This window comes from Micropterus dolomieu, linkage group LG05, assembly GCF_021292245.1.
Source record: "Micropterus dolomieu isolate WLL.071019.BEF.003 ecotype Adirondacks linkage group LG05, ASM2129224v1, whole genome shotgun sequence".
NCBI classification, from domain to species: Eukaryota; Metazoa; Chordata; class Actinopteri; order Centrarchiformes; family Centrarchidae; genus Micropterus; species Micropterus dolomieu.
The window spans coordinates 12,512,280-12,536,729 of NC_060154.1; the positions used below are offsets into that span (position 1 = coordinate 12,512,280).

The 24,450-nt window shown below is 41.0% G+C and overlaps 1 protein-coding gene and 1 long non-coding RNA gene across 5 annotated transcripts in view; one reads left to right on the top strand and one right to left on the bottom strand.

Moving 5' to 3' along the window:
- ptprsa (protein tyrosine phosphatase receptor type Sa) overlaps positions 1-24,450 on the top strand; it is a 188,228-nt gene that overhangs the window by 159,354 nt on the left and 4,424 nt on the right. For all 4 annotated transcript variants that reach the window (XM_046050635.1, XM_046050632.1, XM_046050633.1 and 1 more), the window contains 10 exons: positions 1,683-1,806; positions 4,484-4,659; positions 6,598-6,717; positions 9,085-9,239; positions 10,469-10,754; positions 14,342-14,520; positions 14,709-14,835; positions 14,978-15,103; positions 20,591-20,745; positions 24,167-24,302. In XM_046050635.1, the coding sequence (XP_045906591.1) occupies positions 1,683-1,806; positions 4,484-4,659; positions 6,598-6,717; positions 9,085-9,239; positions 10,469-10,754; positions 14,342-14,520; positions 14,709-14,835; positions 14,978-15,103; positions 20,591-20,745; positions 24,167-24,302 (1,584 nt within the window). The remainder of the gene's footprint in view (positions 1-1,682; positions 1,807-4,483; positions 4,660-6,597; positions 6,718-9,084; positions 9,240-10,468; positions 10,755-14,341; positions 14,521-14,708; positions 14,836-14,977; positions 15,104-20,590; positions 20,746-24,166; positions 24,303-24,450) is intronic.
- On the bottom strand, positions 10,443-13,324 carry LOC123971681. Its single transcript, XR_006825248.1, has 3 exons — positions 12,931-13,324; positions 12,088-12,192; positions 10,443-10,742 (listed from the first exon to the last, which is right to left on the bottom strand). It is a non-coding gene; the product is annotated as an uncharacterized LOC123971681 (long non-coding RNA).

Below are 24,450 nucleotides of genomic sequence, written 5' to 3' on the forward strand. Positions count from 1 at the left end.
ATCCAGGCTGTGTACCAAATGGACAAGCTTGTTTCTTTCAGGGGGAAGAGAGACGAGAGACGTGATGCCAAAGTTGATTCTTTGCTACAACAGCAACTTCAAATTACTTGGCTTTTGAGATATTAAACCACTCGCTCGACTCTTCTCCCACTCCTGCCCGTCTTTTTCACCCCCCCTCTCTCTGTCCCCCTGCCCCTTCACACAACCACCCCCCAGGAAAAATAAATGACCAAATTAAATAGAGAAGTGTAATTTTAATTTTGTTATTTTCTTGATGAATGGCTGCTCGTCCGGGCGCCCTGGCTTGCCAAGCGCAGCTCTACGGGGCTTTGACTGATTGGTTTTTAGCTAGGCAGGATGTGAGGGAGGGAGGACAAATGGAGGGAAGAGGGGAGAGAGGAGAAAGGAGTGAGATGAGGTGGGGAGGCTGGGTTAATGATGAGGATTCAGTGAGGGAAGAGAGAGAGCAGGGCATCTCAGCTGGAGAGCGACGATGAAGAGGAGATGATCTGACACACAAATGGCAATGAAGAGGCAGCTACAGTTTTACCTGACAATAGTGAAGCCATAGAGTTTGTCTGTCTACTTTCAGGCAGTTAGCAGCATGTCCTGCAAAGCCTGCCTTTTTGCAGTCTTTGAGTAATTATTATTCAAGCCACTTTTAAATCATTTCTGGAAGCAGTTATTCCTCCAAATTAAGTAATGGACTTTTTCCATGCACGCTTCCTAAATGTAAGTTATGAAAAAAGAAATTTGAAGTTTGGACTACACAGACGTGGTTTTGAATTGAACAACGCTCAGAGAAGTGACCCCAATCTTTATGTGCATACACATACACACACATAGTCAGCCTTAAGGTAATCAGTAAACAGGAAAATAGCAGGAGGGCGACTGCTAGAGAGGGAGTGTGTAAACATCAGAGAGGAGACGGGAGATGGAGAAAGAAATAGTGGAAGACTTTGAAGATGGAGCGATGCAGAAAAGGAATACAGGGACAAAGAAAGAGGGAAATGGACAAGACTGCAGCAAGGAAGAAAAACAACAGCGATGGAAAAAGGCAGAAGCAGAGGAGATCTGATTGCTGTTATGATTGCATGGAAAATGTTAGATCAGGTTTCCTGTTAGACTTTCTTCACCTTCAGTCTTTCTCTCCAGCGTCACACCTTATATACTGAAGCCCTAACTGCAAATATCCCTCACAACTCCGTCCCCACACCAACAGAGTACCAGACGCCTGATAGCAAACAATGCATTGTAATGGAATACTTAATTATCCTGACAGGGGAACAAAATATTTATCTGGAATTGTTGTACTTAAAGAGGCGGATGAAATTGTCTTTCACCCGAGTGTCGGGCCTTGCTCCACACCCTCCCCTCAAGGGGATGAGCCGCGCACCTTCATCAATATTGTTATTTTTCATTATGCACCCACTACATTGATGATCTTGATAAAGTACTGTGTGCAGCTGCTGTGAGTATTTAAAGCAGGCATTGAGCAGATTTTCATGATACCATGTTCATTTTTGCCTTTGGGAAAATCACTCCCTCAATCTCTTTCCCCCTCCCTCTCTACTTTCTATGATAACATTCAGGTCTTATTGTTATTGCTCAGCTCCTCTCTCAAGGCGCGTTTGATTTCTTCTTTGTTTGTGCATGTTCTGCCTGTCTATGCCCTCCATCAGTCCATCGATCCAGGCCAGCAGTTCACCTGGGAACACTCCAACCTGGAGGTGAACAAGCCCAAAAATCGTTACGCCAATGTCATCGCCTACGACCACTCCCGTGTCATCCTGGCCCCCATCGAGGGTAAGTCTCAACCATCCTCACACTCGGCACCTACACCGCCTCACAGATGAGATCAGCTCATAGCAGATCATTTGGGAAATCCTCATAATTACAGTCATGTAATTATGAATTTGTACTGGGTAGACATACACTAGCACAGATGGGACTAGACAGTGAAAATAAACCAGAACAGTGCATAGCAGTGCAGAATAGAATACATAAAACTGTATTTTATTGTGCTGTAGAACATAAAAGAAAAGAATGAACAAATGCACTGGATTGTGCTGGATTATTATTATTGTCTTGACAGTAGCAGTAGACAGTAGACAGTAGCAGTAGACAGTAGCATTAAGCAAAATAGAATGAAACACTGAGTGAAATAGAATGAAATTATTTATAATATGTGAAGTTCAGAATCAGTTCAGCAGGAATTTATAGAGCAAAACAGAAGTTTGATGGAGGCTAAACGAAGGACTTGCTTGAACTCAACATCGTCCTGAGCAGCTAAGCAGTTTAAGGAATCATTTTTTAGGGTTAGACGATGGACGTTGGAGCTCATCTGTGGGCCCAGCACTCAATCAGATCTCACACTCAGAGAAACCTAGGATTTACCCAGTGTTTTCACCGTCCCCTTTGTTTCATCAGATCTGCCCCACCCCCCCAACCCTCCCATGACTTCCCTCTAACTGCCCACAGACACAGTACTGAGAATCTCAGAGCCAGAAAAACTCTTCCTCTGACTCCTAAATCTCAAGGGACATTGTCAGAGGTAGTCACCCTTCACCGCTGACATTGTTCTGGCATTACATCACCAGTAGAGCTCCCAACTCTTCACAGTAGTGCCAAACTCACAGTACTCTTCTTTTGTGTGAGCTAACTGCTCCGACTAGATTTTGACATTTCACAATAGTCAGGCCAATTTGAGGGTGCAACAACATGCATAACAAAATTATCCCAGGGAAAAAATGCTTCGCCCATAAATACATAAATTAATCAAGTCTGAAATTTCTATTTTACACTGCAGTGATTTTGCTATTAGTCGCAGCAGTAGAACAATTCATGCACACCGCCATTCTCTGTTCACTTGGCTATGACTAAAGCCAAGGCATCACAGTTGGATTGCACGACGTGGTATCCGTTTTAATGACATTTTCTTCTTTTTCTTAATTTTTTAATGCTTATTTCCAGTTTTCTTTTATTTTCTGTGTTCTTTTTTTCTTTGTTCTTTTCCCCCAATCTCGCTCTTTCTCTGTTCCTCTCTTTATCGCTACTCCTCTTTCTCTATCTTATTCTTCCTCTCTACCATGGTTGTTGTCCTCACTGCGTCTTCTCTCTTAAATTAGCCCAGTCAAGTGTTTCATTGTTTGTCGCTTGAGTGAGGAAACGTCAGTCAAAGAGACGTGACTTTCCAGCACAGATGCCGCCACACTGGAGTCTCTCTTTCAACTGACAGGATTGTAGAAGTTGGTTAAATGAAGATGGGCAATGTTTTGTCTTATCACTGTCAGATGCTAAGTGTTAGACGTTCTTATCGCAGATTATCTTGTTTTACATTTTCAACATTTTATCTTAAATCTTTTTTCTAGAACAACTTAAAGTTGCTGAGCCTGTAATGACTCTGCACCAAACTGCAGGACAGGCCACACTACCACAACACCCTTATTCGCTCAGATCCGAGCATGATGACAGTTTTGTACCGCATGTCATGAGCCTAGAGCCTTGCAGTGAACTACATATTTTCTTTGAAGTTTTCTGTTACTTCTGCAGACGCATGAAAGGACGTCACAGAACACTTTGATAGTCACATGCAGTCAGTGGATGCAGGCTTTTGCGATAGAGCCTACAAGTGTAATATACACTATCCTTGCTTTAAAATGTTGGCAGTACACATTCGTTAACTCAGCAATGTGGAGGGTTTTCTCACAGCTAGATTTAGTGGGACTGGTGTGCAACAGAGCATGGTGGCGGGCTGAGAGTGATGGTAGCTGGATCTACCTTACGGCTGTGGTGAGTGAGTGGCTGATTTACTCCTTGCTGTCCTCCATCTTCAAGGACGCTCCATCTGTGGTGGTGAATCAGATGTAGACTGCTATAGAAACCTAGGCAGAACCACAGATGTAGAAAAAGCAAATGACGAAAGAGCAGCGCAGGACATTGTGACAGTGAGGCAGTTGCTGCATTTGAATCCATTCAAATGGAACAACAACTGAGATTTCCTACAGCTCCGTGGTAGCAGAGGGGGAGAAAGGCTGTGACACTGTTTTAACTTCTCATTTAATCTTGTATTATGTCTTAAAATATTGTTAACAAGCACCAAGTTCTGTTGAGCAAGAATAATACCTAGAATATATCCCAGTCCTAAAAGCTGACATGATCAGCCATATCTTAAGACACTGCTACTTCTCTCTGGACAATTGCAAAATTTTCACTGATCTCGGCCAATTTTCACTTGTTACAACAATAAGAAGTGTGAGAACTTATTACATAAGTAATTTACTTACTACTTTTTTCCAGTCTAGAATCTTTATACCTTCACTGATTGGGGATCAGTGTGTGTGAAAAGTGGGAATTATCGAGGCAGATGGTACAAAATATAAGGGTCCAAATAATGAATGAAGTAAAATAATAAAAATGTCAGGTAGATTAAATCAACGTGCAATGTTCCATCTCTTTTTTTTTTCCTGTGGTCTGTATCTAGGTATCACGGGTAGTGACTATATCAACGCCAACTACATTGATGGCTACAGAAAGCAGAATGCCTACATCGCCACCCAGGGTCCATTACCAGAGACATTCGGGGACTTCTGGAGGATGGTGTGGGAACAGAGAGCTGCCACTGTGGTCATGATGACCAGGCTGGAGGAAAAGTCACGGGTAAGTCCACTCCACCAATTGTTGGACTGATGCTGGGCATTGATTTTGGCAGGTTTCTTTTTAAAGCTCCCCTCCAGTGACCTCACAAATTCACAAATCCTTTAAAATATATATTTTTTTATAAACCTCCAAATCAAATAACCTGTTCCCAAGACCAAGTACAAGACCAGCTGCTGAATATTGCACTGCTTTACAGTAATTTCCCAGTTGCACACCAGAACTTCATTGGTAGGTAATCAGACTTCATTTTCTTGAGATGGATTGCTTTCATAGAAGTGTAGTAATTTGAATGGGGTGGTGAAAGCAGCAGGGGGGGTGATAAAACTGAGTTAACTCAAAGATGCTCTACCTGTTCACATCTCAAAAGTTAGGCTGCGCATCCACTGGAAATATCTTCACAGACTTAGCTGTGTTTTCTCTCCTTATTTTCTGTGGAAAAGACAAGTTGTTGCATGTTCCCTACAGTGCTGAGAGCTTAGCAAGTTTTAGCACTCAGAGTGCACAGTGCAGGGAGCTAAAATTAAATCTTAAGCAACACAGTGGCATGGAGATTTTGCAGTACCTGTGACCGGTGCCTCCCACAACCATCTGTTGAAAGTGGAAGTAAGAGTGAAAAGTGCATCGATAGCGCAGTGACTTGTTTTCTTTTTATAAATTTGTGTCCATGAGAAGTGGCCACATAGTGTGCAGGAAGTGGATTCTTTGGGAGGAGCTCAGCCTGGTGTCCTTGAGATGGAAAGGAACACTTTCTATAGTTATGAACAGTCCAACTTTCTTGAGTTGTGCCTATAATGTTCGCACTTTTTTGTTAGCCAACTAACTAGCAAAGAACAGAGAAGGTTTTATAGCAAGAAGGCAACAGCAGCACTTTAAGTAGAAAGCACATTGGCTCTTAAGTCTCTTAAGTGTTTGACAGGTGGATATCAGTTCTATTTGCCCACGGTGACAGCTAGTCGTTATGTAAACAAAGTGCCTGTCGTACAGTATGACCCATTTTTTAGAGTTTTGAGCTGAAAATGCAGGTGAGCAAAAAACACATAAAATTAAGCGAAATGGTGTGAGAGCACCGTTAGAATTGATCTGCTAAGACTGTATTTTTTGCTACAAAGGACCACACTTGACTAAATGTCAAAAAGCCAGCCATAATGTTTCATCCTGTCAACTCAAACCTGTGTCAACATAAGGCTCACTCACCCTAGGTGTCTCCACTCATTTTCCCTCCCTCTATCTCTTTTCAATTGTTTACCTATCCTCCAATGCTTACGTGCACATTCCACACCTGTCAAACGTGGTCAGGATTAGCAGGCGGTAGAACCTGAGTGTCAGCTTGAGCAGGAAATGGGAGAGAAAGCTGGAGAGCAGCGCATCTCCCTCACTAGCTGTCACATCTCATCTGATGTCCGCTGGCGCATCACACCCCATATTGAATGAATCTTTATTAACTGGGCTGACAGGGGATGGCTGGGGGTAAGCAAGTTCAGATACTACATGCTGTAGAATCACTGGACAAAGGCTTTTTTTTTTTTTTTTACACTTACTTAAACATTTAGAAGAATAAGTTTTTTCTGTGAGCATCTGAACTGATAACACTTTATAATGAATTAAGAATTGATGCAGGCAGGATTTGTGTATGGTTGGTGAAGTTACACTATTAAGGGTGGAGTTTCTGTGACGGTCTGGTTACATCTATTCAGTCTGCATAGTGTTGTTTCTCATATTTAAAAGACGCTACCGTGGTGCTTCTGTCAACGCCGCCTGGTGTTTAAATTCACAGGAGGGCTTGCTTTATGAGTGGTGCGTGTGCATGTTTTGTGTGAGCATGATTTGAATTTTTCTGTACTCCATTTATGTGTATGATCCTATTCATTATTGGAGACACCATTTAATAGAATGCAACATAGACATTGCAACTGATACCTCTGCCTCTCTCTCTTCCAGATTAAGTGTGACCAGTACTGGCCCAGTCGTGGCACAGAAACCTATGGTATGACCCAAGTGACCCTGTTAGATACCATAGAATTGGCCACTTTCTGTGTCCGCACTTTTTCCTTGCACAAGGTAGGATGATTTATCTTTCTCTCACTCTCTCTCTCTCAGACACACATATCAAACATACACATACAATATGTACATCTTCACTTAGCAAATAAAATACAGCCATTATATTTATTATCAAGTTGGATAACAATGAATATCAATATGCTTATTCAGCGTCTGTCCAGTAAACACAGGGCACACACACAAAGTTTACATAGGCAACAAACATGATGGCATAAACCGCAGGCTGTTTCCATTTGACGTAAAGGCCTATACATAACCCTTTGTCCACTTTGTCCTTCCAGACAACCCATTTTACCTTGTTTAACTCTCCATGTCATCAATAGATCATCTATTTATGTGCATCTGCCAAACTGGAGCACTTAAGTAAAGTGAACAGAAGAGAAATTTAATATACATAATTGGCAGACTGCTCTCATTCTCCTATGTGTGCACACACACACACACACGCACACACAACACAGAAACAACACAGTCCCCACACAAATGACAACATTCTCAAGATGAGGGATTTGCAAGCCTACCTGCACACTCATACTGAAAGATTAAACACAACACAATAGAGCGAAGGTCGCACACAAACACAGGCACAAATCCAAATACGTGTATTTACATACCTTTGCACATATGCAAAAACATGATGTCACACCTGCAGACATGAATAATACACATTAAAGTGCATTTAGATACAGACAGACACAGGAAAAAAATAAGAAAGAAAGAAACACCAGTACATTTACATGCAGATGCATTCTCTCTCACAGTCTCACACACATCATGATCATGCAAATACTTGTGTTGTAAAGAGAAAGACCTCTGAGAATACATATAGAGAACCTACCATTGGAAGGATTTCTCATTTCCAGAATTTTCCTTTTATCCAGATAGTACCACACTTCAGTCACAGCTGACTTTTTAGCTGGAGTGTCAGTGGAACAGTGAGCACCAGAGCAAACCAGTGATGGTAAAGATAGCAAGATATCAGCAGCCACAGTGCTTTAAAGCTTGCTGGTTGACAGTCAGGGCCATGTAGGTTCTGCCACTCTCAGCCTCCATCAAACCTACAGATATTATTATTTTTTTATCACTCCTTTCCCTCCTCCTCCTAACTGCAGCCATTGCTGAGCTGAGCTGTTTTCACTTTATCACTGAGAAAAAAATATGGTGTTGGATTTGTGTGAAGTATAAGGTAGCAGAAATTGGCAGTAGATGCAGTAGCGCATCTACAAAGCAGCCAATGTGGTACCTATCCATATGTACACATGTCCTGCAGTGATGCAGAATTGTCTCTAGTGATAAATCCTTTACAAAAGAAATTTACATCTAAAGAAAACCAGCAGCCAAGCACTAATCACATCCATGTAGCCTGACTCAACGGCAGAAACAGGAAATGTCCAAAAAAAAAAAGGGAAAATAAGATTTAGGTCAGTTTGCCTTTAATTACCACACTCATTTATTCATTTATTCAGTAAGGGGAAAAAATCCCTCAGTCAGAAGCAGAAGCACTGCATTGAAATGCAAACAGTAACTCCATTAGAGGATCTTCTGAGAGGAAAGAGAGGAGAGGAGGAAAGAAAAAAAATGTTTTCTCTCTTTTTTCTTATCCTTCTTGAAAATCTTCCTCTGGATTCCAGCTTGTATCTTTGATACGTCGAGAGTTGAGTTTGAGGTGGGAGCTGACAGATGGCTGTGTAATGTGGGTGTTTGCTGCATGTATCTGTAGATGTTCTGAGCAACTGCAGCGTGAGAACATGAAGATGGAATACCTGTACAGTTCAGTATAGAAATTATTGTACTTGTTATATTATGATAAGCCCATCTGATCAGCTCTATATGTGTGACAGTGAAAATTACACCATCTTGAGAAATAGTGCACAAAAAATATATTTTAAGTTTGATTGACTCACCGTCTCTACAGGTTGCTGTACAAATTTGATAGTAGGCATGAGCACAAACCAATACAGTGGTGAGTAACTTGTGCAAACCTGCCTGTTTACACATGAGAATTTGTTTTTTGTAGGAGATATTAAGGCTTAAAGAGATCTTTGTTTTGAGGCATAGTCTTTGTACAGTACAGGCCTAAAATGTTGGGCTCAGTCACTCAACTGTTTAAACATGTTCTATGGGGGCAGATGAAAAGTATCCAGTAGATTAGGTGGGTTGAAGGCAAGTGGTAATACCTTAAAAAGTTGATCATCACATAACATCAATAACCCTTAAAATGCCTTGAAGAGTGCACCATGACTACACCAGCCATGTTGCAAAAGCAGCACACACACTCCATTTTGTTATCTTTTTGTTGGCCAGTCACTCCAAACACAACAACTCCACCACCATATCCAAACCACCTTTCTCTGTTCTTTCCAGAATGGCTCTAGTGAGAAGCGGGAGGTTCGTCAGTTCCAGTTCACAGCGTGGCCTGACCACGGTGTACCAGAGTACCCGACCCCCTTCCTGGCCTTCCTCCGTAGGGTGAAGACCTGCAATCCGCCTGACGCCGGACCCATCATTGCCCACTGCAGGTCAGTAGCAATGTTTTGTTGTTAGGGTTGGTTTAAAAAAAAAAATATATATATATATATATATACTGTGTGTGTATGTATATGTGTGTATATATATATACATATATATATATATATACTGTGTGTGTATGTATATGTGTGTATATATATATATATATATATGTATGTATGTGTGTGTGTGTGTGTGTGTGTGTGTATGTGTATATATATATATATATATATATATATATATATATATATATGTGTGTGTGTGTGTGTGTATGTATATAATTGTATTCTTTTTCTTCTTCTTTTTTTTTGCTCCGAGATCCAAAGTGCTCTGTTTTTATACTTATGTAACTTGAATGTCTGTGCCCAAGTTGGACAGTTTTATGTGCCCCTGTGGTTAGCTCCATGTGACTCTGGTGTGACCTTAGAGTGAATGAAGCCTAAACCTACACATGGAAGAGGGATCCCTTTTTTAATTTTTGCCCCTGCCCATGGTGTGTGTGCGTGCCCATGAGCGAACACAATGGTAGAGCTCCTCTGTAACTGCTATTATACATTACATAACATACGTTATAAAACACAGGCTTCTATTTCTTACCAGACCTCCATCTTTTCTTTTCTCCATTGGTCACATCATCTTTCTTTTTAAGGCATCACTTATTTTTCTGTGCTTATTCTCTCCACCTCTGTATATTTTTTTCCCTCTCCGTGAAAAGCCTCACAGTAATCCCTTCCCATCTTTCTTGCTTCTCCCTTTTTGCTCCTTAGCTCTTCCTCCTTTTACAAGCGATATATCTCAAATGGCTTATTCAAATTGAAACCCTCCTTTTTGCCAAGATAAGAAGACTTCAGTGAATCCAAAGCACTAAACAATAAAACTGAAATTTGACAGCCTGCATCACTCAGTCTCCATCAGTGTCCTCTTGTTCTGTCATTTTTATCTGTTTCTGTATTCCCTCTCTAGCTATCTCTATATCGCTCTGTTTTCCTTTCCTACTCAGTTATTTGAGTAGGAGAGCCACAACAAATCCACAAGCATTACTGAACATACATAATAACCTTGTGTTAAAATCCTACAAGAGACAAATGTGACAAGCACTCAGTATTACAAAAAAAAAAGTTACATTTTCAAAGCCACTACATCCAGAGGACCTAAGATCATAGAAATAAAAAATTAGTTTCTATTTAACAAACCTCTTAAAAACTTCTCTTTCTTCTCATTCCTTTCCCTCGTCCTTTAGTGCGGGTGTCGGTCGGACAGGTTGCTTCATTGTCATCGACGCCATGCTTGAGCGTATCAAGCACGAGAAGACTGTCGACATTTACGGCCATGTGACGCTGATGCGTTCACAGCGGAATTACATGGTGCAGACGGAGGACCAGTACAGCTTTATTCACGATGCACTGCTGGAGGCTGTGGCCTGCGGCAACACTGAAGTGGCTGCACGGAGCCTATATTCCTACATCCAGAAGCTGGCCCAGGTGGAGAGTGGCGAGCACGTCACTGGCATGGAGCTAGAGTTCAAGGTACAGCAATTTCCTTAATAACATGGTGGCCATTTTTTAAGTACATTGCTATAACTGAAATTACAGGGTTTTAAATGGTGTTTACGCTTTATCTCTTTCTTCTTTTCACTAATAAACCCTACATCTGTATGACAAAGTATTTTAGATTAACTTTAACTACTCCTAGGATCTGACATGTAAATTACAGGACAGACTGCATGTAGGTGAACCATTTTGAGTTTTCACAAATTCAGGCATAGCTGACCTGAAGCCAAGACCGCTGCATGTTAGATCAGTGTCTATAATAAGTTTTTAGTCTTTGGACCTAATCATAACTAAATAATAACGACATAAATGCATAGTTTTGACTTTTATCTTAAGCAACTGTAAACCTTTTAAAGAGGCTTGCTGCCAGCTTCATCTTCCTATAAGTTATTGTGGATGCAAATCCAATTTCTTTGCCTTTTTATATTTTTTGCTTGTCATCATTATTTGCTGTGTGGTTAATTATTTGTTGCAAAAATGAAAACCACAATATGAACAAAACATATTGTGGTTCTTGACCAGCAAGTGTATGTCTGGCAAGAAACTGAAGCTAAATGAGAAGACTAGGGAAGACATAAAATGTATCATTACGGTAGCTCATTGGGGAAACTGGGAGAATAACATTTCAGTCGAGTGCAGATGCAGTTTACAGCAAATCCTAGAATTATAGACAAATTGAGTTAGAGCAAGAAGCAGGTTGGATGTCTCATTGATACATACAGACATAATGGAAACAGAATGACCAAAGTGTAAAATACAGTTCACTTAAAGAGTTAATCATTTCACATAAGGACACTTCTCTTAAAGATGTAATACCTTTCAGGCCCAGGTCAGTAGAATATAAATTAAAGCAGCCTTTTTTACATGGCAGCTATTTGTGAGTTTATACTATACCTGCTGTCCAAGTAATAGGATCTCAGATGAACTGGAAAGCAGCTTGCTTTTTACTTTCTTGTGCCTCACTTCAATAAGTTAATCACTTAAAATCACACTATTTGAATTATTATTGTATTTGTTGCCAAGCTTCAAAATGGAAATATTGAATCCCTTCCCTGTTTAGCCACAGTGTTCATTTAGGAGGATTTGGAGTAATGTGCTTAAGCAAAGAAATTGAGTTTAATCTAGCAGGCACAAGACAAAGGATTTTAGCTGAAAGCAGCATGGATTTCAGTTTAGCTTCAAGAAAGAAAGAGTGTCTGCTTTCTTAGCGAAATGCATGACAAAGCAGTAGGTGAGGATAGACAGCCTGGCACAGTGTTTACATAGATCTCCATTAAAGATCTTAACAATCATCAACTTATAAACTCACCTCAGCTTTAGCACTCCAGTCAGTATCATCTGACCTTGAATTCCGCACACCCTCACTCTCAAATCATCCATCATCTTCCCATCATCATTCACCAACAGGGCCCCCCTGCCAAGAAACAATAATGGTGCTGCTGTGTTTCAACCTTTTTTTTTTTAGTCACTGGTGCCCAAAGGTGATGGAATCTCTATCGCCATTTGTAACAGGGATAATGCTGAGCTGGCGTCAGGAGTCAAACGGGGATTAATAACGTCCACACTACAGTGAGGATAGAGAAGAAAGGTGTGTGAAGAGGGGTGGGGGAGCTAAGTAATTAATACTTGATGATGACAAATGGAGGTGGATGGCAGGGCAAGTGGAGGGAGGAACGTTTGGCTAATGAACAAAGGAACGACTGTATGCTAACTTGGCACTAAGGAAGTGATTTGACAGTATGCTGCACTAAAGGGATGGGTGGGAGGGTATTGTCATTCTCAGGGGAAACAGCATCATACAGAATTAAGCTGCAACTGGTGGGACAAGTAGAGGGACTTGTCGTGAAAATGCACCTAACCAACATACAAGAGAAGTATTCAGCAACATACAGTGGACAAATCCCAACATGAACCAAAAAGAAGAGCTGCTGGGCTACTAAACTTAATAAAATTCCAAAGGAATGATTTGGAATACAGAAGCAAGTTAAGTTTTAAATAAAAACTATGGTGAGAGTGTACAAAAACTTCTCAAAGATATTGTGTGTCATTGTAGCCAAATCCAAAGCATATTTTTATATAGGTTACTGTGGTGATGATATATGTGATTATCCCTGTTGTGGTGTAACATGCTTAATGTATAAGCGGGTCTTACCTTCCAAGTAAAAATATATACTGCACGATAAATGGTAGAGGAACTGGCAACCAGACCAGAGGTCCTCAAGATGCTTCTCTGCCCTGTTGGATGAGAGGTTTCCAGGTTTGTCTCCATTCCCTGCACCCTCAGCAGTGTTTGGTGGTGTAGCTGAGGGCCTCTTTAGCGATGCCAGGCCACCACAAGCCATTCCAGGTGCCTTTGTGAAACACAGATCAAAGGGAGGACAGCAGCAAGAGATGTAGGGAAGAGAGGAGGAGAAGGGCTGGATGAACTCCAAGTGGCCACTGACGCAGAGATACTGGTGCTATTGGGGAATTAGAGGGAAAGATAGGATGCTCTAATAGGAAAAAGAGCAAAATGGTAAGTGAAGCCCTGTACACACTGACATTCTAAGAGAAACACTTTCACTGTTTTGACAACCACAGAGAGACAAGGAGTCCAGGAAATAAATCTGCGTTGAGTACATTGTGGGGTCAGTTGCGACTCATCTCTCTCTCCTCCCTTTTGCAATGCTGCTAGTGTCTTCAGCTCGCCATGCTTTTCTCTGTCTGAAAGGGGCCCTAAACAATCTGATGAGGGTGTCTTCCATTTGCAGGGAAACGCTAACAAGCAGGCGCGCACACCCACACACACACCCATTCTTTGTTGAGACAGTGAAGCCAAGAGGAAGCGATCATAAGATTTGCTGACCCATGAACTCCCACTGAGGGTCCCTATTACGATGATGATGTAGCAGTACAGCTTTACATTTTGATCATTATGCAGTGCATGTGTGTGTTTGTCTTTCTGAACATCCCTGTGTGAGTGTATGTTTTATGCACACATACCACACTGCCGTTATCAAAGGCAGCGGTGACCTACTTTTAGACGAGTTTTCTGTTTCACAGAGACTTGATCCAGAGGCTTGTTAGACTGGGTGTGTGGTATATATTCCATCATTGAATCTGACCCTGCAGGACCTCACAGGTTGCAAAAGGGGATAAAGTTTTTGAATTGCTTTCCGATAAATGTATTCTTGATAAACAATGTCCCTTTGAAGCCATGCCATCATCTGTAAAACAGATTAGATTGGGTTCGCTTTATTACTTTCTGTCATTGATATACTCTTTTCTTGATCTGTCTCGCACCTGTCCTCCCGTCCCTCCTCGTCTCTCCTCCTTTTATTATCCTCTCCTGCTCTTCCTTCCTCTCTCTTCTCTTTTCATGCCTGTTCTTTCCTCTTTGTAACTACCGTGGCTTTTGCCAATTCATTCCATCTTCCCCTCACCACTGTACTTTTCTTCTTCTTTTCATCTTATTCCTCCTCCATACCTTTCATTTCACACGCTCTGTGTAACTTTTTTCCTTCTGTATGTTTTTTTTTACCTCACTATCTGTCTGTGCATTCTTTCCCCCCATTCCTCTCCAGCGTTTGGCCAACTCCAAAGCCCACACATCGCGTTTCATCAGTGCCAACCTTCCCTGCAACAAGTTCAAGAATCGGCTGGTCAACATCATGCCGTACGAGACCACACGCGTGTGCCTGCAGCCAATCAGAGGCCTGGAAGGATCGGACTACATCAATTCCAGCTTCATTGATGGATACAGGTAGGAAGAGGGGTGCGATAGCCGTAAAAATGCAAGCAAGAGGTGTGCGTGAGGTGATGCCAAGTATCAGCAAAAACGTTTTAAATGTTCCCAGAATTTGCATCAGGGGTGTTAAAAGTGGTTCTAACTAATTAAAAAAAACAGAAATATTTTTTTTTATTAATTTGTTTTGATATGGTTTTATACAGGCAACAGAAGGCCTACATTGCAACGCAGGGCCCTCTGGCAGAGACTACAGAGGACTTCTGGAGAATGCTCTGGGAAAACAACTCTACTATTGTAGTCATGTTGACCAAACTGAGAGAGATGGGACGGGTAGGATATAAACACATGGAAACAATTATTTAATTTGTCTTGTGTCTTAACTTCATTGATAGAGTCAAATAAAAATAAAATGAAAAACATAATTGTCTAAATATAAATTAACAATGGTTTGTCTACCCTTTTGCTCATACAGGAAAAGTGTCATCAGTACTGGCCGGCAGAGCGCTCTGCCAGGTACCAGTACTTTGTGGTTGATCCCATGGCAGAGTACAACATGCCCCAGTACATCCTTCGAGAGTTCAAGGTCACAGACGCCAGGGTAAGACATACCTGGGAATGATATAGTTGGTTGCGAGGTGGGAACAAGCAGCACATTTAGACCAGTGTAATTATAAACTGTTTTTAACAAACTGTAATTAAAATAACACTTTATGAATTCTCCATTTTATACTGACTTACAGAAGCAATACAGGACCAGTGTATTGCTTGTGAATAACTGTGCATTGTACAGAGACACCATTTAGTAACCTCAAAAGGCTGGAATGCAATGCAGTACCAACTTATACTGTCATTTCCACAATTGCACTGGAAAATCACCTTCATTGAAGTGTGGGAAATGTAGGAGATTAAGCAGGTTTATGGAAAGTAGGTCACCTAAACACAGAAACGTCACAAGTAAATGTGTTTTTTTTTCTTCCTGAAAAGTCCCTAAAATGGCTTTGATATTGTAATTTTCCTCTGTAGTTAGATGGGTTTTCACACAAAACTACATGTTGACATTATGTTGGAAGTAACATTCAAATATTAATGAGAGTTCACAACCAAAGTGACTTTTCTTGCCCTGAACTGTTATTTAGTAGCTATAACCTACTCTACACTATTGTACTTTTTTCATCCAATTAGGTCAGTTTGAAGCAGCAGCAGGACTGTAGTGCAGAAATAAAACTGCTTCCTCTCTTTGCCGAACAGGCTGACATATCCAATGATTTCCTGGGTGGATGTGGCAGCTAGTTAGCAGTCATCCTACCCTATTAAAAAATGAATACATTATATCTCTGCACATACACACACACACATATATACACACATACATACACTTAATACACAAACAGACACAGCGTAGAAATAAGACATAAATGCTGTTTAAGCTGGTGTGCCAACAACCCCATATATACACAAACAACCTGACACACACACTTTTTCTTTATACATAACCCTGTGCAGTGTTTAAAATGTCTCTCTTACAAGCTCAAATATACACACATTATTGTGTATGATGCAGAGGCTCATTTTCTGCCACATACCATGCAGATTTGCTCTTCTCAGCACAAATATACACACACAGTGCTAGAAACTGCAGTTCTTCCAATGGCCACTTGTTAATGGCTCCAAAAGCAAGTCCCCTTAAACCCCCGTGTTAAAATGCCCAAATTGGTGGTGGTACAAACATGGATAACAAACAAAGTGGACTACAAAACACTACTCGAGTCGTTCCAGCCATTATTTGTGTGTCAAATAACGTTAAGTGAATGCCCACGGACATTCAGCTTACTTTGTAGTTTGTCAAGACATGCTGTTGTTGATGTTAGCTATAGTAGCAGGAGAGTTCCAAGTATCGCTGGTTGGAGCTGGGCTCTAGGACCATCTTTTCCTCTCTGCATGTTAGCTTTGCAGCAGCAACTAATAACAGTATGCTTACCCAAAACTTAGCTAACGTTAGTTGTACGCTCTATATCATATTGTTGGATTTCTCCAGAATCGCTTACTCTACCTATAAGGTTATGCGTAATCTAAGCATACAGTGGCAGCAAACAGGCTGACAGTCAAAGCTTATCATCAGAGTTAAGGAAACACATATACTAATACAGATACATACTATATATGTAGCTGTTAAGAAGCACTATGTGCAGCTGTGTGTGTAGATTTGTACATTTTAACATTACTGATAGCTTATGCATGTGAGTGTATGTAAACAGGGGTTAACCCCACATTCCATAGATCATGTAGATGTACATGGCTGTTTGTGTTCGTGTATGTAGGATTAAGTGTGTGTGTGTGTGTGTGTGTGTTGCATGCCTCTGCACAGTAATAGCACAGACTCCATGCCTCAACACTCACATCTAGCGAGCCAGTCACGTATTTAATCACACAATTTGACACGCCACGTGGGCCCTCAGGTTGTGTGTTAAATTTTCCTCTCTTTTCTGTCTTGCCTCTCTTTCTTCGGCGTGCTTGGTTTATTGTGTTGTTGTCTTTGCCCCTCTTTCACTTTTAATCCTCCTGCTGAGGCAAAATGTTTTTGAGATGAAAAACAAAGGCAACAAAAGAAATAAAACATGCAACGCGTCATAAAACAGGGAACGAGACATGAAATGTCGTTCAAAGAGAGTCTGTAGATGGAGCTTAACTTATTAGAATCCAATGCACTATATTTGTCAAGTACAATAAATGTATAAGAATACATCTTGCGGCATTGGTGCAGAAATATATCAACAGCTAAGATGGCAACACAGTGCCTACTGGCACATGGGACAACAGGACTTTACATTCAGAGCACAAGGATTCAATAGACAGATTATGTATATCCTTTTACATGCAATAGCTGCATATGTCGTACATTCAGCGTTCAGTCACCCTCTGCATTTGGCATACTAGCAGTAGAGGGGAATGATTAGCTCATGGCAAAAATCATAATGAATAAGAATGTTGCGCAGCCACCATGACAACACCCATGATGAATATAGAGCCTAAGGTACTTGTTTACATCCACACATTTTCACATTTACTATTACCTCAATATGATGTCATTTTTGACATGGAGCAACACATAAAGAAAGCTCTTTAGGAAACCATCATTAGTTTTGTGAGGTAATTTGATCATTGCTGTAACCTTTTCTAGGGCCACTGCCAAATTAAAAGAGTATATAAAGTTTTTGTAGTTTTTTTGGCATCCCCTGTTCTGACATGATACTATTCTTATCCCCAGTCATCCATTGTTTAAGAGCTTGCTGGCCTGGACGATACCTTGAAACAAGAGAAAATTAATTATGAGCTATTTCTATCCCGCAGCCAGTGTGGGTAGTCAGTAATCCAGTAATCAGTTATATAAGATATATATAAGAGGAGGTAGCGTGGGTGCATGGGGGGCGGCGGACCCAGGGCCCACATTGGTAGGGGGCCCACTACGTGGACTATGAAGTTCAGCTCAGCTGATTACAGTGGACACGAAGAAACAACAACGGCATATGACGATTCAATGTACCGGGAGAATTCAGCAACAATGACAATTACCAACAATCACATTAGATTCAAAGGAGACACGTATTAATAAAGATAAATCCTAAAGTAACATTTGTATTTCAAACAAATGGCAAACTTATTATCAAATTTTAACAAAACTCCCTTAACCCTCATGCATCATGGGAATTCTGAGGGACGGATGTAGGCTGCGTGTGCGCAGCGGTTTATTTACGGCATCAACTTCCACTGGAAGCCTCTCAGAAGCATTTCAGCAGCGAAGCGTGTAGCCTGCGCCGCGTTAATGACTTGTTTTTAATTGTCCTTTTTGTGCTTTGTGTGACGTGTGCATTTAGCAACTACCACAGGGAGCATTTCAGAATAAGAGCGTTTTACCTGCCGGACTTTGCCGACATGTTTAGATTTTGTTGATTTGGTGATTAGTGCTTGCTTTTTGTGATTCTACTATGATAAAGTTGGGTACGTAGTAAAAATGTTCTTTTTTGTCTGATTTATATGTGTTTGTTGTTGATAAACGATCGGAAGTCTGTAACGGGTATTTTATTTTGAAAATTGACAGTTTCTCTGCCGTTTCTGTGTCTGACTTCCTGCCCGGTTATCTGCGCTGTGCTGCTTGACGCTGGGAAGCTTCCTGGATGCACTTAGTCTATGGACGCACTGCAGCACTTCTGGTGTAAGCACAAAAATTTAGTAAAAAGGCTGCTCCGGCAGCAGCGAAGCAGACAGACTCTGTGGGGTCATGTAAACTTGGTTAATATGACTTTGTAGCAGGTGGGCCCACGATGAAGCTCCGCCCCGACTGTGCTGAAAGTCTAGCTCCGCCCCCTGTTATATGATTAATTATTTAGAATAGAAAGCACCTCAGTACCTTTACCATACAAAGCATCTACCTCAGGAGACAAATGTAACTTTAATCCAAATATTTAGCTGTATAGTTACATCCTAAGCATGTAATGCCACCATAAATATATACAGTTCTTTCTTTTGTTTCTTGTGTTTTTATGACTTAGCATTAGTGACAGTGTGGACAGTTGCTTGCAGGCCCATTACACAAAAATTGCATACACAGATTGTTACCTTTTTTCTATCTAACAATTCACCAGCTCTGTGCATAAATGTAATTTGTTTAGTACTATCAAGCTACTCAAAGAAGTGCCGAAAATTTGCTTTCTGTGCGACATAATTCTGTTTCACAAATGTGAAATGTGAAAATATGTCTTCCTCTGTGTAAGTTCACATTCTTGCATATTACATTGATTCTGTAACACAATTTAGACAAAATTATTTTATAATTCTACACCACCTCATAGCAGGCTAACAAAAAGGACAAATAGATTCCAGTTTCCTCGCCAACTGAGTATTGATCGAGTTATGCCTTTGCAGTGTGAACAAATGGGAAGAGAATGTGTGAAAGTGACACATCATGTCTAAATGGAAGTCTGTTGCAGAAGAGAAGTGAGAAACTACTGGAGAAATGAACACCTCATTGTCTTAATTGCTAGAATCAAGTGGACAGCCTGTCTCAAAATGCAAAAATGCATCTTTCTCCTCACTTTCTTAAGAAATATTCTCTCAAAGACAACTTGAAAAGAACTTTGTTAATGAGGACACACATTTTGACTGTGTGTTTTCAGACTTGATATAATCAGCTCTCTCAAAATAAAGCACATTCACTTGACCTAGTGTGACCTGATAAAAAAAAAAAAATTTAATTGTTCTGTTTGCATTTGAGGCAAGTGCACCACTAAAACAAGATTATACAAATCAATATAAGATTAAAATGCTAAGATTGACATTTTGTCTTGCAGGGGTTGTCGGTGTGTCAGTGTTTTTGTTTTCAATTTTCATCGTCCAATCCCACCTCCCTCTTCGTTAGTCCTTGGTTCTTGCTTCTTACCTCCATCGCTCTGCTCATCCGTCAGGTCGCTCTATCGATCGCATCACAGGATTATCCTATTCAACATGGTGTCTGGGAGAAGACGCTTGTCATGGCAGATACACTATTGATTAGCTTTAACTAGGACCTACTCATCCCACATGCACGCAAGCTTGCACACACACTGAAAAAAAAACACGATGGGAGAAAATAGAGACAATTGGTTTGGAGGTAGAGGAACAGGGTAGGAGAGGAGAGGACACACTGTCCCTCTGTGGCGTCATTGTACATTTATTATGTTTATTATCTCTGCTGTATAACTAAAACTAAAAACATAGACAAATACTATTTTATTTTTAAAGGTTTGTCCCTTTTATTAGAAAGATGGAAATCCCTTAGACCTTTTATCAATGTTGCTTCATTTGCATTATGTTTTTAGAAGGATCCAAAGAGTGTGGCTTGGTTGGGTGGGATTGAAATCTGACAGTAAAGCTCTAAAAGCAATTAAATTATTCTAAAAAACGTGAACAAAGAATCCTCTCTGACCTGTTTTTTTCCAGGTAGAGGTTAATTTCCTCTTCTTGCTTTTACAGATGCCTTCTGCCCTCTGCTTCTTTACATGATTTACATTCTCCATCTTCTATTCTCGCTTTCTTTTCGCTGTATTTGCAGGATGGCCAGTCCAGGACAGTAAGGCAGTTCCAGTTTACTGATTGGCCAGAGCAAGGTGTGCCCAAATCTGGAGAGGGATTCATTGATTTCATTGGGCAGGTGCATAAAACCAAGGAGCAGTTTGGACAGGATGGACCAATCTCTGTCCACTGCAGGTAAGGGTTATCACCTTCATGTTGCACCATTATTTCTCTACTGCACAGCAGTAAATACATTTCACTTATTATAATAGACATAATATTATAATAAAGGTTTTCTTGAAAGAAGGGTATGATATGCAGTATTTTCAGGCACTGCAAGATGTTTGTCTCAAACTGCAGTCCAAAGACATGCTTTCCTTCTTGAAAGAGACATAAGGCCTTAAGTATCATGACGAGATTAAATCACTTCTTTAGGTGGTTATTGTTTTGCAGCGCAGCAGCTCCTGTGGTGCAACTCTAACGGTATCATCAGATACGATCCCTCCTCTCCTTTTTGCCACCGCAGTACACTACCTCCACAGGCCCATCTCCTCCATAATTGATAAGGCTGAGATGCGGCTTGGCATTTGCAAAAAGGAGGCACATGAAATGATACAGCCATTCTTTTTGGTTTTTATGATAGCTCCATGATGCATTTTTCATCACCTCGGGTGTAGCTTCCAAGGTAACCTTCATCATTAACTTGGCATGCTGGACTCAGTAGAAATCAATATTTAGTAGTGGTCAACACCAAGACCCCCAATTCTTCTAACTGTTATGACCTGGCTCAAAAGGCCACAACAAAAGGGAGACACACCATGGTAGAAGTTTAACAAAATATGTTTATTTAAACCAAAGTTAACCAAATTAAGGCTGGTGCGAAAGTAAAGGTGAACAAGTATGGGGTATGAATATCAGTGGTTTCAGTCAGGTTAGGATGATGGATGCATGAAAATGTGTGTGAGGGTGTTGTAATGTGCAATAAATAATAACTATCAACTAAAACAACATGTCCAGAAACCAAGACAAAGGTGGAACCTGTGGAGGGAAACAGATGGTAGCAAGTTAGCAGAGAGGTAGATCGGTCCTTCCGTCTGTCCGTCCGTCCTTAGCCCAGCAGCGACCTCCTGCAGAATTAAAAGACAGAGTTACAAATAGCCTACAGGGCAATTAGCCCAGGTGCCCAGAGTTGCCACAATCAGCTTTTCCTATACAAAGAAGAAAGAGATCGGCCACACCCACTCCTGACCCCACAGGGCGTCACATAATTCATTGGTTGACCTTGAGTGGGGTTCATCGGAATGAGTTGTTACTTTTTGTTGCCAGACGATGGACATGTTTGAGAGGCCTGTTTTTGTATGCTCTGCAAGACTAGTGAAGAAAAAAAGAAATGTCTAGAAGTTGGTTTTTCATGGTTTGATTGGCATTCAGAAAAAAACTTAAAGGATAACTATTCAAATGTTCATGAACTGAACTGTTCATTTGAATGTGGTTGTGTTGACAAACAAAGGTATGAACACACAGAATAATTTTCTTGCTGTCTCATAAAATTGGGTTTCTTTTGGAACACAGTTTGTTTCACTTTTACTCCACATTTTCTATTGCACAGGCGCCATGACATCATCAAACATAACATCACCTCCCCTGTGTTAAAAAGCAATGATGTCACCAGCCATCAAATGGCCCCTAGGGAGTTGTAAGAGTGTCAGGGAAGCTCCAATAAGACTGAGTTATTCCTCCATTCTATGAGGCCATTATTGAAGGTGGAGAGAGCTGTCTAAGTAAATGGATCCATTCTTACAGAAGGAATTGCAGGACTGTAGTAATGGTCGAAAAGGCACACAGCCTATTAAACTGGACTGCAAGAGTCACATGACTATGTTGTATTCAGCTGCCAAATGCTCAGTTTTGGCATGCTTGACACATCTCAGTGAACTTGATTTGATTTTTGGAGCATCGTAAGAGGATTAACACAGAACGTCTGCAGCCTGTAGTGTGGTAAATCGCTAGAGTTTTGTCCAGTTAATACGGTACTTAACTTACCTGCAGTCCTTAATTTTGTACTTTTTATCAAGTCATTTTCTCAAAAGTAGGTGTCACTTTGTTTTAAGGCAGATCATTTTTGAAAGAAGTTTCTCTTGAGTAGTGGTTAAGAAAAAAAAAGTAAAGAAAGCTTTGGTTGGTTTCTGTCACTACCATAGCCACCTCCTGCTCCTCCCTGTCCTCCTCTTCCTCCCTCCCTCCTCCTTCAGGCTTTTCATCTCCGAGTGGAGAGCTTATGCCTTCCTTTTCACTTACTCTTTCGTCTTCTGTCACTGGCATTCCCCGTATGTCATCCCTCTGTCTATTTCTTAATCCCCCCCCCTCTCTCTCTCTTCCTCTGCATCCATCCATTCTCCCAGCTCTTTTCTTTTTCCTCCTCCTCGCTCCTCCTCAGCCACTATCTAATAGACCCACATGCTTTTTGTCATTAATTGCCTGATTACTTCCTGTGAATGGGGACACCAAATCCTCTCAGTCTGCAGCGGCTCGGCGAGCCTTCAGATTTAGAGAGTCGATCTTCCTGGAGAGAGGGGGGGCGGAGAGAAGGAGAGAGACAGAGAGAGAGGAGCTCTGAGTGAGTTTAAGAGTCCATGTGACAAGCTGTGACCGACTCCCAGGAAGAGGCTTTGGGTGGGCTGAGCGATACTTCGGCGGGGGGGTTGGCAGTGGGTGGTCGTATGTTCTACATGATTAGGCTCAATAACAACTGTGTTTGATATCATTTAATTTATTGTCAAATGATACAAGTCATTTTTTGTTCCAAGTCTAGCTTTGTCCCCAACTGACACACACCCACAGACATACACACACACAAACCAAAAGTGTCTGCTAGCAGCCATTGCTTTCACTATTCGCTCAACAAAATAGCATCGGAGGCTGGAAGAAGCCCAAATAAATCTGTTGTCATATCAATTATTGTTCCATTGGTGAAGTGGAAGTCATTTCACAGCAAAGCAGCTTAGAGAGGCAGCTCTCAAGTATTTCAGGATCTGAGTTAAGACTCAGACTGTATTTCTGGAGAGCAGCAGCAGCAGGCTGACTTTTTCGACACATGGGTTGGGCTTAATGAGACAAAATGTTTGGTTGTTTGTGTGCGTGATGTTTTTTTGTGTCCTTGAGGGCTCATTTAGTCTTTGACGGGAATTTGGTCCCACATCACAGAGTTCTAACATGCAGATTGCGTCCTTTCCATCGTCACCGTTATCCCGCCATTTCTGGCTATCAAGCAGTTGACTCTTTCAAGCAGTCAGAGCTGCAGACATGTAAAGTTACCCAGTGCAGCTTTACAACACATTCCTGTTGTAGATGTAGCACGCATTTTGGAGGAAATTTGGGATTGAAGTTATTTAAAGACTCCTGTTATTTTCAGGTCTTAGGTTAAACGAATGTAGAGTCATAAAGTTAAAAAGTACATATGTGGGAAGGGACTAGAGAACCTCGGGCAGTGTCAAGACAAAACAGAGAGACACATATTTACTTGGTGCAAATTAAGATTCACCATTCAGCCACTATGTGAATGCAAGGCTATAGTATAACATACTTGTTTATTCACTTTGTCGTAATGTGTTTCTAGTGCTGGCGTGGGCAGGACGGGAGTCTTCATCACCCTCAGCATCGTCCTGGAGCGAATGCGCTATGAAGGCGTGGTTGATATCTTTCAGACAGTAAAGATGCTCCGGACACAGAGGCCAGCCATGGTCCAGACTGAGGTCAGAGGTCAAAGCACACACACAAAAACATAAGCAAGGAATTGTACTATAGTTTAATGTAGTTTGGAGGAAAAACAACACAAATTTGTTTAAAGAGCCTTTATATAATGTAGTGTCTTAATATCTGTGTAATGTACTTAAGGTTTAA